General features: G+C 42.0%; 1 protein-coding gene across 3 annotated transcripts in view; it reads right to left on the bottom strand.

Moving 5' to 3' along the window:
- The window catches only part of CLIC5 (chloride intracellular channel 5), a 192084-nt gene that overhangs the window by 153576 nt on the left and 20231 nt on the right, over positions 1 to 18277 (bottom strand). For all 3 annotated transcript variants that reach the window (XM_070456351.1, XM_020894540.2, XM_070456352.1), the window contains one exon: positions 11858 to 16269. In XM_070456351.1, coding sequence (XP_070312452.1) covers positions 11858 to 12451 — 594 coding nt within the window. In that variant the 5' untranslated portion in view covers positions 12452 to 16269. The remainder of the gene's footprint in view (positions 1 to 11857; positions 16270 to 18277) is intronic.

The raw sequence follows: 18277 nt of genomic DNA, 5'->3' as shown, positions 1-18277 counted from the left end.
ACTGAATTTTTAAGATTTTTTTTTTCAGTTTAATTAGTTTAAATTTAAATGTCACATGGAGCTAGTGGCTAGTGTTTTGAACAGCACAGTTCTGGAAGAACCAAGACAGTTAACAGATGGTTGCTATTGTAAATACAAAAAGAGTGTCCACCAAATTCTTTCCTTTCTTGCCACCATAAGAGAACAGGACACAAATACTTCTGTAGATGGGAAAAAACATGCAGTTGTACACCAATTAACAAAAGGCCCTCGTGTCAGTTATTCATTACCACCTTACATATTTGCCCTGCAATTGTTATCATTGAAACCTCAGAACATTAGTGGTTTCGTAAACAGTGCATCCTCCTGTTGATGTTAGCTGTTGCCATGTTACTGTTGTGCACCAAGCTGGGCAATAATGAGGAGCTGGCACTTTTGCAAACCCACAGCTCATGAAAGGATGCAGAGAGCTCTGCTTATAAAGCATAAACATGGGGCATGGCTTAAAGCCCAGGTTTCTAATCTTTGTCCCTACAAGATTACATAGAATACTTGGTTTCAGGGCTGAAAACATGCTCCACTCACAGGGAGTCATCTCATATTTTTAAGGGAGTGTCATTTGGTAGAAGAGCTGCCAGTCAGTGAATTTTCCTATGGACACAATATAATTTATACACAAAATCAACCTGGATTCTCCAGGCCTGGGTATTGGAAGACAGCTTAAAAATAGCATTCCCTTTTAAGAGTGGTGAAGTCCTCTTTTCCTACGGGTTTTCAAGGGAACTCATGGAATCACCAGAAGCTTAAATGGTAAGAAGTTAAAAGATGAGAAGATGGCATTGTATTTTGACTTTTGTTGATGAATGATTAGCTGGTACATCTATTTTCCTGTCCCCTCATTACTCAGAACTTAAAGTGCAAAATAAAGACAACATAGTCTTAAAAGAAAATGGAAAGATGGAAGGTCAGCAAGCAGCTTTTGACTGAAGGCCAACATATCTGCAATAGCTAACTCCCATAATATCACTTTAAGGTCACTGTCATTAGACTTTAGTCTAGTTGAACTTTATGACTATATTCCAAACTCCAATTCAGACTTGACTTCAAGGGACCAATATTTGAAAGAAACAAGAAGCAACTCAAGTGAAATGAAGATCTTAAAGTCAATTTTGACAACCTCCATTTTGGCCAAGATGGATGAAAAGGAAACAGATTTCCACTTACCAATAGAAACTTTCTTTAAACAACAGGTGAGGCAGACAAACTATGTAAAGTGATGGTTTTCAGACACTAGAGACAGAGGACCCCAATAGAGGCTGATTCTCTGAGTTGAGGAGACAGCAGAATCTGATATTTCAGAAAGAAGGCCAAGGCAGCTAGAATTCACAGATCTAAATAACAGACAGGATGGAGGTGCAGAGAGAGTGATAGTGATAGAGTTAGAGATAGATAGATAGGTAGATAGATGCAATCCATATTTTTAACCTGATGGAAGATTAACTCGAAATGGATCTTAGAGTTAAATATAAAACCTAAAACTGAAAAACTTCTAGAAGAAAATATAGGAGAAAATCTTTGTGACCTTGGAGTAGACAAACATTTCTTAGAACAGAAAAGGCACAAACCATAGAAGAAAGAAATCGATACAAGGACGTCATCATAATCACAACCTTCAGTCTTCAAAACACACTTATGAAAAGGAAATGTCTCTCTAAACTGTGTGAAAAATTTTATCTGATAAAGAAATTGTATCTTGACTATATAAGAAACTTTTAAAATTCAATAATGTTGATATGACAATGCTAAAATAACAATAATAAGCAAAATATTTGAACAGATACTTCATCAGAGAAGATGCAACAAGAGCTAGTAACCACATAAAAAGATGTTTAACATCATTAGTCATTAGAAAAAAATGTAAATCAAAGCTGCCATGAAAGATCATTATACATTTATCAGTACACCTACAACTTAAAAGATTGACAATATCAAGTACTGGAAAAGAAGCAATTAGAAATCTTTTATAAATTCTTCCAGCCACTCTGAAAGGAACTTGAAAGATTTTTTAAATTAGGTTAAATATTCACTGACCATATGCCCCAATAATTCCACCCTTAGGTATTTGACCAAGAGAAATGAAAACACAACGAACACAAAAGCTTATATGTGAACACTTATAGCCATTTTATTAATAATAGTCAAAACCTGGGAAAGAACCCAAGTGTCTGTCAACTGCTGAATGAATGAACAAATTGTGGTACAGTCACACAATGGAATATTACTTAGTAACATAAAGGAACCACCTACTGATGTATGTACTGATACGGATGAATTCAGAAACATTATGCTAAATGAAAGAAACCACACACAAAAGGTTACAGAGATTAATTCAATTTATACAATACTTTTGAAAAGGCAAAACTATGATGACAGAAAGATGTGTGGTTTCCAGGATTCAGGGCGCGGCTGGGAGGGGACCCGTAGCAAAGGGTTACAAGGGGATTCTCTTAGATTATGGAGATATTCCTTATCATGATTGTGATGACTGTTATACAACTGTATATATTTGTTCAAAATTCACTGAAGAGTGCACTTAAAATTGCTGTAAAATTTAGTGTATGTAAATTATGTCCCAACAAAATGGACACTCAAAAAAGGAAGGTACATACTAGGATATATAATATAATACCATCTGTATTAAACAAAAGGGGAAAAAGATAATTTCAAATATATGAACATACATATATTTGACAGGATTGTTTAAAATGTTTCAGGAAGCATAGAAGAATAGAATAAATAGAATAGAATAAACCACCTCAGAAAATGGAAATGGAATGCCTGAGGGAGAGAGGTAGGGAAGGGACAATTTTTTGTACCTTTCAAATTTTGAACCATGCAAATGGTGTGTGTGTGTGTATACACGTGTGTGTGTGTGCTAAGTCACTCAGTCATGTATGACTCTTTGAGACCCTGAAGACCACTGCCCTCCAGGCATCTCTGTTCCCGGGATTCTCCAGGCGAGAATACTGGAGTGGGTTGCCCTGCTCTCCCCCAGGGGATCTTCCCCACCCAGGGATCAAAGACATCCAGCATCTCTTATATCTCTTGCACTGATAGGTGGGTTCTTTACCACTAGCACCACCAGGGAAGCGTTGTGCAAATGGTAAATGTATTCAAAAGGGGAGAAGAGTCAGTTCCAAAACCTGTAACTTTTCAACATGAGTTGAGTTGAAGTCCTGTTTCTATGTGAGAAAGAGACGTAAAAAGATAATTACCACATTGTTTTGGGTTGAATTACATCTCCCCAAATTCGTATGTTGAATCCTAATCCCCAGGGCCTCAGAATGTGACTACATTGGAGACAGAGTCTTTTACTGAAGTAATCCAGTCAAAACGTGATCCTTAGGGTGAGCCTAATGGGATCATTATGGCAGACACCTAATCCAATATGACTCTGTCCTTGAACAAAGAGGAAATTAGGACACAGACAGACACAGAGGAAGACAGCATCACCGAGTCAGGCAGAGAGACTTCTGTAGGAACCAACCCTGCCACACCTTGATTCTTGCCTTCCGGTGCCCTGGAGAATTCTGGAGACTTCTGACCTCCAGAATTGTGAGGACATATGTATCTGTGTGCCACCAGGCTATGGTACTTCTTTATGGCAGCGTTAGCAGACTGATATACTGAGGTAAGATCCAGCCTCGAGGGGCCGAGAGAAGCTTGGGCGAGGGCCCAGAGTCATGACCTGGCATGAAGTGTGCAGGAAAATAGGGCTTCCAGGTGGCTCAGTGGTAAGGAATCCAGCTGCCAATGCAGGAGATGCGAGAGACTCGGGTTCAATCCCTGGGTCGGGAAGATTCCCCTGGAGAGGAAACGGCAACCCACACCAGCATTCTGGCCGAGATAATCCTATGGGCAGAAGAGCCTGGAGGGCTACGGTCCATGGGGTTGCAAAGAGTCAGATGTGACCGAGCACACAGGTGCAGGGTAAAACAAGTCAACATGTTTCAAGGCAAAGTGTGAGTGAAGAGTAGTCGGTGATGAGGTCTTGGCTAAAAGCCTGAAGGGGCGTGAAGACCTTTTGATACCTTCTCTCATGCCGGCCTTTTTCCTGGGGGCAGTGGGGAGCCACTCCATAGCCAAAAGCAGGGAATGGTGTGGGCAGATGCCAATCTGGTGACTGTGTGGGGCTTCTTAGAAGGAAGATGGGCCTGGGGGCAGAGTGACCAGTTGAATAACTGTGGCCAAGATGATCGTGGCCAGTGGTGGCCAAGATGGACAGGAGAGAACACTTTAGGCAGTGAAATTGACTGGATTTTTGCATGGTAAAGAAGCAGAAATCTCAGTTACTCAGAAGTTTTAGTTCAGACAATTGGTGACACAGCTCACAAGGTGGTAGGATGAGGTATGGATGCAGGGACTGCCATTAACTTTTCAGTCCCTTTGGAGAAAAAAAGGTCCAAACTATACGAAAATGACATCAATCAAAACTTTGTGCTGAATCCACATTATACTTTCCACCAACAAAACATAAAGTACCAAGACACACACTTAGATAATACATAAATCAGTAACATGCTTGGTCGCTTTTCTCAGAAATTCATCTGGATGAAATCAAGGATATAAATATTTGGATATATCCAGATGCTTAGCTGAATGAATAAATAACTAAAAAAGCAGACAGTCATTATACACAATATATTTACATTTGAAAGTTTCACCTAATCTTCGAAATGAAACTTAAGTAGATGTTTGTTTGGTCCTGTCCTACACGGTTAAGTGGAAATGCTTTTTAATTTGCTTATCCATCACCCTAAACATTGCTTTGCTCATGATAGGCTCCTCCAATATCATGCTACTCTCAGTTGCCTTCAGGATAAAATCCAAGCTGCTCAGTGTGCCATGTAAGAGCATGCATAATATTTTGTAATAGCTTATAAGGGAAAAGAATCTGGGAAAAAAACAGATCTATATGAATCACCTTGCTGTCTACTTGAAACTAACACAACATTGTAAGTCAACGACACTCCAATGAAACAACAACAAAAAGACAGAGGAGAATAAAAGATATAATTAAAAAATGAAAAGAGTGTGCTCCTGGTTCTTCAACCTCAGCATCTGTGCTGCCTCGACGGGCATCTTCCCTCCACTCCAGCCTCACAGACCTCCTCGCACACACGTGTGTATCTGCAGTGCCCTGTGTCTGCTGAGTCCACGGCCTGTCACATCCCCATGGCACCTCACCTGAGTCACATCTCAGTAAGCAAATCCAGCTGCCTGTCCCTCATTTCCTCAGGGGGATTTCTTAATTCCTCGACTCTGATGGGGAATTTTTGTTTGCCTCCAAAGCAAATGGATTCAGTGTGTTGCTTATGAAAACCGCCAGGAAGGAACCGGGAGGTGAGGGGAACTATTCTCCCCGATCTTGGCCGAGGAAAGAGTCTCAAGCCCCAGACGTGACAGAAAAGAAAGGAAACCCTGTGAATCAAAAAGACTGTAAAAATTGAACATATCTATCAATGCAGAACTTAACCATATATTCACAATGTACATGCATTTATTCATTTACAAATTATAGTAAAGTACTACTACAAGAATACATGCATGTGATGAAATACATAAAATAACATTGAAGAAAACTAGGTTTACCTCAAATAGAAATACTGCTTAATACTTTTCATCCTAACTACAGCATTCTAACAGCCTGTGGACTAGGTTGAATACCCTATTTTGGATACCAGGCTATGAGTTTAAGAAACATTTGCTAGGGCCTGTATGTTGGCTGACTCCAACAGGACAACATTTACATTTTCTGTGAATGGTGCTCCCCAACTTTCCTCCAGGCACAAGAGGTACAACATTGCGTGGGGGCCCTGTGAGAGTCCCGTCAGAGACAGACCCCGAGGACGCGCTTTCCAAGGAACAGACTTCGCGTGAGCTTAATGAAAAGGCATGTGGATTTCTTGCTGGCCCTCCCAGTCACACCCAAATCGGGAGATCCTCATCATTATCAAACAGTCTCCTTGAGAGGATAACACATGTGCCAGACACGTGACGCTGATACAGAGCTGGAGCCACATGCCCTGGTCAAAGACTGTAAGAGCTGGAAGGGCCTGCATTTCAGAGGTGAGGAAACTGGGGCGCAGGAATGCTTCATAGTGAATCATTGACCAAAAAGTGTTAGAATTTCCTGACCACTGCTCTTTCCACAATATTACACTGTCACCTTAAGATCAGCAAACAGAATGTTTACGATGTCTACTAACTATAAGGCTTTGTGCCTAAAATAAAAGTTATTATTTTATGATGGTTCAAATTCATCACAATAAATGATAATAACTCAGGTAACCAGTCCATCCTAAAGGAGATCAGTCCTGGGTGTTCATTGGAAGGACTGATGTTGAAGCTGAAATTCCAATACTTCGGCCACCTGATGCAAAGAGCTGACTCATTTGAAAAGACCCTGATGCTGGGGAAGACTGAGGGCAGGAGGAGAAGGGGACGAGGGAGGATGAGATGGTTGGATGGCATCACCGACTCAGTGGACATGGGTTTGGGTGGACTCTGGGAGTTGGTGATGGACAGGGAGGCTTGGAGTGCTACAGTTCATGGGGTCTCAAAGAGTCAGACACGATTGAGCGACTGAACTGAACTGAACTGAAATATAGAGCATTTACTATACGTCAGATAGTATTCTAAGTGATTTGCATGGATTCCCTTATTCAATCTTCATAACTACTCTATTAGGAACATAACATTATGACACCAATTTTACCAAACAGAAAACTGATAAACAACCTAACAGAAATTAATTTGCTAAGCCAGGGTTCAAACCACACAACCTGACTTCAAAACCTACTCTACAACATATATATATATATGTATATATATATATACTGCCTTCCATGATCAATGACATCAATAATGTGCAGGACAAAAGGTGTTCATTTGTATCCTTTTTCTTTGCAACTGTCATAATCAGAATACTTTTTTCCCCTTTGCATTAAATACCAGAATTTTTTTTATCTCTCTTTCCTTCTCCATCTTCCTGTCTATCTCTATCTCCATCTATATCTCTATTTCCTTCCTCTCCCAGTCTCTGTCCCTCTTGTCCCTCTATTTCTTTCTGTTACACACACACACAGTTATAACAATATATACGAGGTCTTTTAATTTTAGCAGAAAGCATCAGACAATTCTTATAATCCTATCAGCAAATTCTGAACTGACAGTCTCTCTTGATTGCCTATGACATAGATTGCAGCTCTCATTAGAGACCTTTCTTTCACTGGGTCTCAGTCAGTGACCACAAAGAAATTATTTCTTTCTTCCTATTTTCAAGAACTGTGTTTCTCTGGACTTCCTTGATGGTCCATTGTTTTAAGACTCCAGGCTTACTCTGCAGGGGGCATGAGTTCTGTCCCTGTTCAAGGGATAAAAGTCCCACATGCAGAGTTGTCCAGACCAGGAAAAAAAAAAAAAAAAAAGAATTGTATTTCTCTGTCTTCCCCAGAGGACAGACAGTTGCACTTGGGATGTGCCGCTTTCATCTCTTATATCCAGTGTCCGGCATGCAGTATGTTGTAAATGTAGGAAGGAAGGCGGGAGGGAGAGAGGGAGAAAGGGAAGGAGAAAGTGAGGGAGGAATATATGAAAGACTGCATGATCCACATTTTCTGGATCACCTGTTCCTGGAGAAAAAGTTCACAGGTGAAATGGAAATAACATCTCTGTTCACCCAGTGGCTCTGGTCTACCCCCCTAGGGTCAGCCTTTGCGCCTTCCCTTCTTCATGCTGCATACCAGACCCACCAGCAAAACCTCTGCGCTCTCCCTTCCCAACCATCTCAACCCTGCCCTGATGTCACCGGTGTCCAATCCACCATCTTTCCTTGCCTAGTTTTCCGACCGCCCCCAGCCTGTCCTCCCTGCCTCTGCGCTTTCTCTGCTCTAGTCTTCCAATGAAGAGGCAGGCAGAATGTTCCTTGCAGAACCCTTTGATGACAACCCCCTCCCCCAACACTTACCACTCAGAGTAAAAGTGAAAGTTCTTTCCATGGCTCATCAGGCCCCGAGGTGACCTGTGCCCACTCCCATCTCATTTCCTCCCTTGCTCACCTCACCCTGGCCACACTGCCTCCTCCCTTCCCTACTCAGCATCATTCTCGGTCCCACTGTGGGAAGCTGAACAACAGCTTCCAAACACACCCATGTTCTAATTCCCAGAAACTTCTGTAGCAAAGGGGACTTAGCGAAAGTGATTAATTAAAGGATCTTCATATGAAGAGATTATCCTGTGGGCCCAAACTAACAATTTTCCTTATAAGGGGGACCAGAGGAGTCCGACTGGAAGGCAAGGGGAAGCTGGGGACTTCTGTGGTTGTCCAGTGGTTAAGACTCCATGCTTCCACTGCAAGGAGCGCAGGTTCCATCTCTGGTCAGGGAACTAAGGACCTGCATACTGCACAGCATGGCCAGGAAAAAAAAAATTAACGTGAAGCTGAAAGCTGGGGAGAAAGGGAGATGTGACGCGGGCCACGAGTGAAACTTGAACACTGCCCCTAAAGAGTACTGTGCTGCGCTCAGTACTGGGTCCTGTTGGACTCTTCGTGACCCCGTGGACTGTGGTCCACCTGGCTCTTCTGTCCTTGGGACTTTCCAGGCAAGAATGCTGGGGTGGGTTGCCATTTCCTCCTCCAGGGGATCTTCCGGACCCAGGGGTCAAACCCACATCTTCTGCATCTCCTGCATCGCAGGAGGATTCTTTACCACTGAGCCACCAGGGAACCTTTTCTAGGAGCAAGGGGGCTGGGGGTTGGGGGGAGGGCGATGGGAACACACTCTCCCTGAAATCTCCAAAAGGGACCCAGCTCTGATGACTCCTTGTTTCAGCCCCCCGAGACTGACTCCCGGTTCTGATCTCCAGAGTGCTGGAGAATAAATTTGTGTGGTTTAGAGCCACTATGTTTCTAAGTAATTTGTTAGGGCAGCCGCAGGAAATTAACATACCAGTTATTTTGTTTTATGTTTCTTTATGGCACTGTCACCACTGGGCATATTTTATATTTATGTGTCCATCTGTTATCTCTCCTGCTATGATGCAAAGTGCAGGGGAGCCTGGACTTTGTTTTCTTCCCTGTTGTACACCCGGAACCTGGCCCAATAACTATCTGTTGAATGAATAAATAAATGATGTATTTTAATTAATTGATCAATACCCAGAAGTGGCTGAGCCTCAGTACGAGGTTGGTTGAATACACAGTTATTAACTTGCGTTCCATCTTCTCTGATCTGTCCAGACAGGTAGAAACACACACAAATGAGAGCAGGTATAGCTGCAGCCCAGGTTGTTCAGTTGCTCAGTTACTCTTTGCGACCCCATGGACTGTAGCCCACCAGGCTCAGACTTTGTCCATGGGATCTCCTAGGCAAGAATACTGCAGTGGGTTGCTCTTTCCTTCTCCAAGGTATCTTCCTGACACAGGGATGGAACCCATGTCTCCTGCATTGGCAGGCATATTCTTTATGACTGAGCCACCTGGGAAATCCAAGAAGAATTCATACAGGGAGGCAAAAGAGGGTGAAAAGCCTTTTGGGTCCAGCCCAAAGCAGCCCAGGAGGAGAACAACCCCAGAACCCCAGCAGCAAGCCTGCTAGGAAGATGGTGATCCCCGTTCAATGCAGAGGTTCCAGCACCCACTCCTTGGAGCTGGGAGGGGCATGGAGCTTGAGCTGGTCACCCTCATGCCCTCCACTCCCGGGCAAGACCAGTCACCTGTCTTCATGTTATGCATTTCCACTCCGCATGGAATAAAGAACTGCAGTGGGGGTGGGGTAGGGGTTGAGAAGCTGGGATTAAGCCTGTCCTCACTGAATGATGCTGAGTATCATCTCTTAGAAGGAGTTCACACATAGGAGCTGAGGTTGATTTTATATTATACGACCCCTTAGCAAACTTAGAGTTAATTAGATCCAATATTTGCTTTAGGGAACTACGGATCTTAAGAACTTAGAAACCACATGTTACTATCAAATGGTTTTTCCTGTAGCTGGCACCAGTCGGAGATGCCAATGCTTCTATTCCCTCCTACTTCTGTTTGGTTCAATGGTGGTGGCAGGCTCATTTCTGATGAAATTAACACTTTGCCAAATATAAAAATAATAGTCTGATGTGCCTGGAATGATGGAGATCATGACAATGATAGTTCATCTTCAACGATCAGGACAATAATGATTCAGGATGTTGATGGCTGCAGGAAGTTACATGGATGCCTCTGTCTTGAGGAAAATATACCCAGTCCTCACTTTTGAAAGATTGCTTCTTTTTTTTTAAACTAACACAATGGTAAGTGGATATAAAGGCTGGAAGGTGGCTTGAATGCCTCTGTCTGAACTTTGCCTCCTCCGTGGAGACTCTCTTGACTCCTTCGTGCACCCTCGGGCACTCCCAGGATACCCACAGCACTCTGCTTGCTCACTCCTCTATTTCACCAAAATTCACAACTTGCAAGTCTGTCTCCTATACCACATTGTTATTTCTTGAGAGAAAGGGCTCTGTCTACAGACCCATCTCCCTCCCAAACGCTCAACACAATCCCAGGCAAGGTTTGCCAAGTACCTAAATACAAACCATACACTCTGCTTGGTGCTTTTGAAAAAGGACCTTGTGGTCGAACAAAAGAGACATGATTTATACACCAAAAACAACTAGGAAAAAATACAGAGTAGGAAATAATTATATATTAAATTAGCAATGCATACAATTAGTGCATTTCACTAGAGGAGTTAATTGGAAACCAGAAAGGGGAGAAATGAGTATAAACCGGGGTTTTCATAGATTTGTAGAGTAATTATTTTTGTTAGCCAGGAGTAGAAGGATTACCAATATGCTGTCTTCACATTAAAGAACTGTGTCACTATGAATTTGGGTGGGGGGATGTTGGGAAAAAAAATCATCTTGATCCATAAAGATGATCTGTTTAGCCCTGAAATGCTTTTTATGTCTTGATAATATTCATAATCATAATCTTTATTAGGCTATCAATCTAATACAAAGATCATCAAAGTTCTTTGTTTAAATATCCCACGGGTTAAACATTAACACTGAGGCTAAGCGTCTTACTACTAGTGAAATCATTTTATCTCATCAGATATTTTAGTTATATTGGGGTCAAAAGGGCAAGCTGAGTAACAGAAGTAACATTTATTGACCACATATATGAAGCACTATCTGTGGACTTAGAAACACTCAGGAGGAAACACTGGTGCCCGACTGTAGTCTTGACTTTCACAAACTGTAGTTTTGTTTTACAAAATCATCTTGATGAAGGAAATTTAACCAGACAGAAAAACGGCACTTGACGTCAGTCACAAAGGAAAGGATTTGAGCAACAATTTCTGCTCACTCACAAGCAAACTTTTTTTTTTTTTTAATTTTGATTTTCTGCTCATCATGGATGTTTCTTTGGCATCCATTTTTAAAACTTTCATTTATTTTTTGGCCAAGCCCCATGGCATGTGGGGTAGTAGTTCCCCAACCAGGGATCAATCCATGCCCCCTGCGGTGGAAGGGTGGTGTCCCAACCCCTGGACCACCAGGGGAGTACCCTCCAAAGGGAACTCTGAAGAAAGGCTTTGCCCATGGTACAGAGAAGCGGTCATAAGACACACACTTTAAATGTACTTTCCAATTCTTGTAATTTTGGGCTGTTCTGGGTGAACCGTGGAATGACTCATTCATCAGCCCTACTCTTTAATAGATACTGGCATCCAAGGACCACACCACCATGCATCTTTCCCTGGTCACTCAGAGCAAAATAAAGCACCAGTTATGCCATCTGCAGAAGCAGGTGTGCCTGTTTCAGGGCATTCCTTACCTTCACAAAGAGGTTAATCTCGGGGCTTGCAGAAGCCAATTTGTCTCCTTCTGAAACATCATCAGCAGAATAGCTGGTAGGGGAGATCTCGCGGGTGGAGAAGGCTCTGCTATTCTGGATGGTGAAGCTCGAAGGAGAGGGCAGGTCTGCCTCCACCTCACTTCCATTCTCCTGGGGCTCCTCTGGGTCAGACCCCTGGGGCTCCTCTGGGTCGGACCCCTGGGGCTCCTCTGGGTCAGACTCCTGGTCCTTGGTTGGTGAGAACAATTCTTCCAAGGAGATGTCCTCATCCTCCGTGGGTTCCCCTGGGTGGGGATCCTGAGCCTTAGAACATGTTTCATCAGGCAAGACGTATTCTCCTGTTTCTGGCTGTAAAGAGGACAAGGTTCTCCCCTGACGCCCAACAGTGTACACGGCCACAGAGTCATATTCGTGGCTTTCCAGCTCATTGACATATAAGTTGTCTCCCCTCCTCACATCTTCATGGACTTCATCGTAAAGGGGACCTCTGTTTTCTTCTGGGTCTGAATTCTCATACACCCTCTCTGTTAGCACTCTGTTGTAGATGGTGGTGCTGTAGTTTTTGTCACTCATGTTTATTGATCTGATAGATCCTTTCGCAAGCAGACCCGAGTAGGTCTGAGATGAGGAAAGGGCTAGAGGATACTGCACCTCTAGCAGAGGAATCAACAGGCTTTTGAAACACAGCAACCAGCCACAGCTATCAATGACAGGTCTCTAACAATCATTTACTGGAGACTTTAGTCGGCAAACCACAAGTCCACGGGACATAAGATAAAGCTTACACAGTCAGTTAACTCCTTCACGCCTGATATTTTCAAGCAGACTCTGTGGTTTTCTCATTGCCAGCAACTCCAAGATTCTTTGGATCAACTAGAGGTTGAATTATCTTCCCAGTACACATTGAAATTCTGAATAGTTAGCCATTTGTCATTAAATAGAGCTCCTTCTTCCAACTACCTCCAAATGCTGACAACATTCAAGAGGTCCCTGCTGTTCAGTGGAAAACAATTCTGTGCAATCATAACTCATCCGAGAAGAGCTGAATTTGTTACTCAAAACAACTGTTTGAGCATTGATGCCCTGTGATAAATGAGCTGTATATGTTCCAGTTAGGTGATGAATGCCATTTATGTTTCTTATCAGGAAACACCATGAGGTGATTCAATGGCAGAAGGAAAACAAGATAAGTGCTCTGTTCTATGGTCACATCAGTACAGATCACCCAAGCTAAGGCACTCAAAGATTTATGGCTTAGGTTTTATTTTTCTCTCTTCAACTTGCATGTGATCATCACAGTCAACACACTTTCACAATAACCCTTTTAGGAGCAGGATACTAATTGAGCACTAAACGCTTGAGTTAGAAGACACACTCTGTCCTCAAAGGACTTCTAAAGCAAAAAACTTTATGCACAAGCTGTCTAGCTGATGTCATCTACAGATGCCACAAATACACAGGCTCTTTGTTTTTTAACCTGGTACTCTAGTCTGCTAATTCTTACTTCCCTTCAGCACACCATGTACATCATTCTCTTTCAAATAATAACCCAAGTGGGTTGTAAAGGGACTTTTAATGTCTAGAAATCACGTGAAAACTGAGCAGTAACCTGCCTGGTTGACAGGTTTCAAAGCACCTGCTGAGCAGCTTACTGACAAAACTTCATTGTACCCTTGCCTCCAGTGCTGCATTCAAGAATCTTCTGGAGTGAACCAGAGCAGGACTTCTAGAAATCTAGCTTTGTGGATAGCTTAAAGAACAGATCAAAGGAAAGATGCCAGGGACAGACTTTAAAGTCTATCGATGCTACCCTTTTATTTTATTGAAAACTGAAGTTTGATAGGTCCGAATGCCTGACCGATTACCATAGTTCCCCTAGTCAGGTGTTTATAACTCAGTGGAGCCCCAGTTTAAATCCTTCTCACAATCTTAGCACTGGAGAAAATCTAAACGGTCATTCATTCTAAATGATTTTACATTTGAAGGCAGCCTGGAACCTAGAAAAGGGAAGCAAGTGGTCCAAGTTCTCACAGTGAGTTAATACTAAGCTGATTTCGATTGTGATTTCTTAACCTCCAGCTCAGTGATCTTCCTGTCACTCACTCCCTTCCTAAGTCAGTGTTTTCCAACTTTTTCTCCTGATCACAAAACCTCCCAACCCACCCTGTCCCTAAAAGGTTCTTTTTAGATATTTCTCCCATGTAATTAAAATTCTGTCAATATACTACATATCTGTTAACATACTATATATACATCTGTGCTGTATACATCCAAAAAAAAAGTAATTTTTTTTTTCAGTGAAGAACTAGTTTTCACTCTTCCAGATATAGTATCGCTTCTTTTGAGAATTATGTGCTTCCACTGCTAGAACCCATCCAGGGTTTTAGAATGACCCTTTGTGCTATCCTGCATCAAAAATATGTGCCATCCTGCATCATTTCCAAATAATAATACCCTACAACCTGAGCTTATGTACTCCGCATGCTACCAGGTCCCTACCAAGATGACTTGGTGTGTCCAAGGAGGCCGGTTAAACTTGGGGCCCAAGATCACACAGGTATTTTATACATTCAGCCCTCTTGTTAACCATCTCAGGACATACCTATCATGATTTAGTTATAGGTTGCAATATTGAACTGGTCATCCTGCTAAAGCATAAATCAGATCACCTCTCTCTCTGCTCAAACTCATATAATGGCTCCTCAAAGTCCTTACAGTGACCCACATGCCTTTGTGCCTGCTCAGTTTGGCTCTTTGTGACTCCATGGACTGTAGCCCACCAGACTCCTCTGTCCATGAGGTTCTCCAGGCAAGAATACTGGAAGGGGTTGCCATTTCCCCCTCCAGGAGACCTTCCAGACCCAGGGATCAAACCCAAGTCTCCTGTGCCTCCTGCATTGGCAGGTGGGTTCTTTACCACTAAGTCACCTGGGAATCCCTGTAGTGACCGACAAAGCCCAGGAAAATCTACACCAGCTTTCCTATGCCCACTTTTCTCCCCCTGGCTTGTGCTGCTGCAGAGGATGTGGCCTTGTTACTGTGCCTGGAACACTCTGGATCTTTACATGGGCTGTTCCCCCTGCCTGGAATGCATTCCCCTTGGATATCTACATCATCAACTCTCCAAACTCTTCTAAGTTCCTGCTCATACATCCCTTTCTCAATGAGGCCACTCCAACTGTCTTGTGTAAAATGATGTCCTATCCCAACTCCTATCTCTGCCCTCTCCCCATTACTAAAAGCCTTTACCTGGCTTTCTATTTATTTTTTTGATAGTATGTATCACCTTCTAATAAGACATATACATTACTTATTTATTATATGTCTTGAGTTTGTTTTCTGTCTTCTACCAGTGGAGTATAAGTCCTGTATGGGCACAGATCTCTGTCTGCCTTTTCATTATGGTTTCAAGCACCTAGAGTAGTGCCTGGCACATATTATTCAATACATTATTTGTTGAATCCATTTTTGTGATTGTTTGGTATCTTTGTCCTCCACTGGACATGCAAAGCCCATGAATATTTTTCCCATCAATGCATACCTAAAGTCTAACAGAGATCTGACACATAATAGGTGCTTATTAAATATTTGTTTTATAAACAACTAAAATGGAGAAGATGAATGTAGAATTCAAGCCATTTTACTCCTGGCCCATTTTCTTCCTGTGTTATCTCATTACTATGTTGTAAACTCCTGCAGGAAGAAGCTGCGTCTCCCATAGCACTTTGTATACAACAAGTTGGCTTGTTTGCTTGTAAAAGAAAGAGTCCCTCGACCAATTAATCAATTAGGAAGTATTCTGAGTGCCCCGTATGACTGTGACATATAACCTAGGGAAAGAAACGAGACATACATTCATTTTCTCGAGAAGTTCTAAGAAAGAACCTGTGTGCTTTCTGAAACACAAGTTTGCTTATATCACCCCATGTTTGGAAATCTTCGATGAAAACACATACAGGAAGATGTCTGTTCCAAGATTTTTCACAAATGGAACCAAGTCCGTCTGTCCAGCCAGCGTCTCCCTCAGCAACCCCCCTGAAAGTCATGCTCTGCAGCAGAAACGTGGCTCTTCCCTGAATACACCATCCCATTTCCCGCCCCATGCTTTACACATATGGTGCCTCCACGGGGCAAAATGCTATTCATTCCACCAGATATAGGATATAAATATACATAAGACATGATCGGATGTGCACACACAACTGAGGAAATATACAAATTAGCTACTCCACAGAAAGGATCCAACTGGGACTACAGCAGCCCTGCCCATTCATTGTCTTAGATAACTGTGGGGCCAGCGTCTAGTTGTCTGCATTCAAGTACAACGACTCAATTTGGTAAGTTTACACAGGGCTTTTCAAACATTGTAGAACTGAGTCACCTTAACCAAACTGAAAAACAAAACAGAACAAATATCAGTTTATCAACATAAAGGCCAATTTATTAATTTACCCCCCAAAGCATAACTGCCCCATCGACCTGAATATCTGCTCAAGATAATAAGCATGATCTCTTCACAGTAGCAAAGTTTACACAGAGAATCAGTTAAGGTAATATCCTCATATTATGATTATATGATGTCTCTAGGATCTGAGACAATACCCCTAATTTAAAAACCCTAATCAGTGATTTGTGCATTTTCTTATCCTGATCAGTCTTATTAGGAATTTTTCAATTCTATTTCTTTTTAAAAAATGTTTGACTTTATTAATAGTCTCTATTGTTTCTTTGTAATTTCATTAATTTCCGCTCCTATATTTATTATTTCCTTTCTTATCCCCTTTTTGGTTTTACTTTTTTGTTGCTGTTTGTTTTATATTCTAAGATAATTGTGATGGACACATACCACTGGCATTCAACTTTTCTTCTTTTCTAATATGCATTTAAAAAATTTTCCTCTAAGGGCAGCTTTATCTACATCTTGCAAGTTTTGATATGATTTAGTTTCCTTGTCATCCAGTTCAAAATACTTTCCATCTTCTGTTTAGATTGTTTTCCTTTATCCATGAGTTACTTATAAATATATTGATCTATTTTAGAACAGTTGAAGATTTCTAGTTATATTTTTGCTATTGATTTTTAACTTAATTTCACTGTAGTCGGACAAAACCGTTGTTGTGATTTTAATCTACTGAAATTTGTTTTGAGATAAGTGGGAGTGATCTCAGGGCTGCAGGGTTTCAGAAGAGGGCAAGGTCCCCTGGGTTGAGCGTTAAGGAAAAGGGAAAGTGAGTATCTTAGATGGTAGAAGAGACCCAAACAATGAAGTGGAGAAGGGTGATTAAGGTATGAAATGTGATGCCTACTCAAGAATTCACAGTGATGGAGATAAACCAGACTGGCTGGTGTATGTGGATTCTGGGGGAAAAAATAAGAGAAGTTGGCAATACTGGGATTGAGTGTGGATAACCTTGAATGCCAAGATCAGAAATCTGAGTTTTATGCTCAGAGGATGATATGGAGGATGAGCAGACACATAATACAGAAAGTCATTCAATTCCAGAATGATTTACACTCCAACTGGCTTTAAGACAGAGACATGTGCTCAGAGAAAACCACTTCCCGTAGCTGGTGTTGCTTGTTGGAGCAATGTGGTCTACTCACGTCACAATGTAACAACCACATTTCAGCACGGGCACGGGGAGTGGGTAGAAGGCATCTGAGAACTTGGGATGGTTGTGCTAACTGTGAACGTGCCCCACTCCCCTGGCACTCTCGCTTCCATCGAATACCATTCCCAACCGGTCACTGCATAGCTTTATTTTTGTAACCTTCATCTCGTTGTTCCAAAGTGCTGAATTTCATTCCTCACAATTCTGACTCTGCCACCATAGCCCGCCATAGGTATCTCTTAAAATTTCACCAAACTTTCTTACTTCTCAAATTGTGAAGTCTTCCATGTCTTGACTTGTCATTACATTAGTTGGTCTACTTCAGTGCTATTAGATTATACACTCTGGGAGAAAACCTAAAGGTCCTACAAGCCTGAGTAAAAGTCATTTATGTATGATGTTTTATTACTTAGAGGAAATGACAAAACAGAAAGAAGGATAATATTAAATATTAGGAAGATGAGAGATAGAATACTCTTTGCTCAAACTTGAATTTAACTTGAATGGAAGGGACGACAAGGTTGTTAAAATAAATTTGATAAAGAAATTGAACACGGAGAAATGACAGCATTTTTTAAAGAGAATGAACTACATACCCTCAAGCCCTAGGCAGGGCAGCCCCTGCTTCATCCTCCCCCTGCCCCGGCCACGCTGACTTAACCCAGGCTGGGAATACACCCTGAACCCAGAGCCCCACCCTCACTGACGTCCCCAGTCGTCCCCTTGCCCTTCCTCTTTATTCAGACTGAGTCTTGCTTTCTCTCTCCACTTCCTCCCTCTGCTGTCT

The sequence above is a fragment of the Odocoileus virginianus genome, chromosome 27 (genome assembly GCF_023699985.2).
Source record: "Odocoileus virginianus isolate 20LAN1187 ecotype Illinois chromosome 27, Ovbor_1.2, whole genome shotgun sequence".
NCBI classification, from domain to species: Eukaryota; Metazoa; Chordata; class Mammalia; order Artiodactyla; family Cervidae; genus Odocoileus; species Odocoileus virginianus.
Note: the sequence above shows the minus strand (reverse complement) of the source record. Positions and strands in the feature narration are given on the sequence as shown.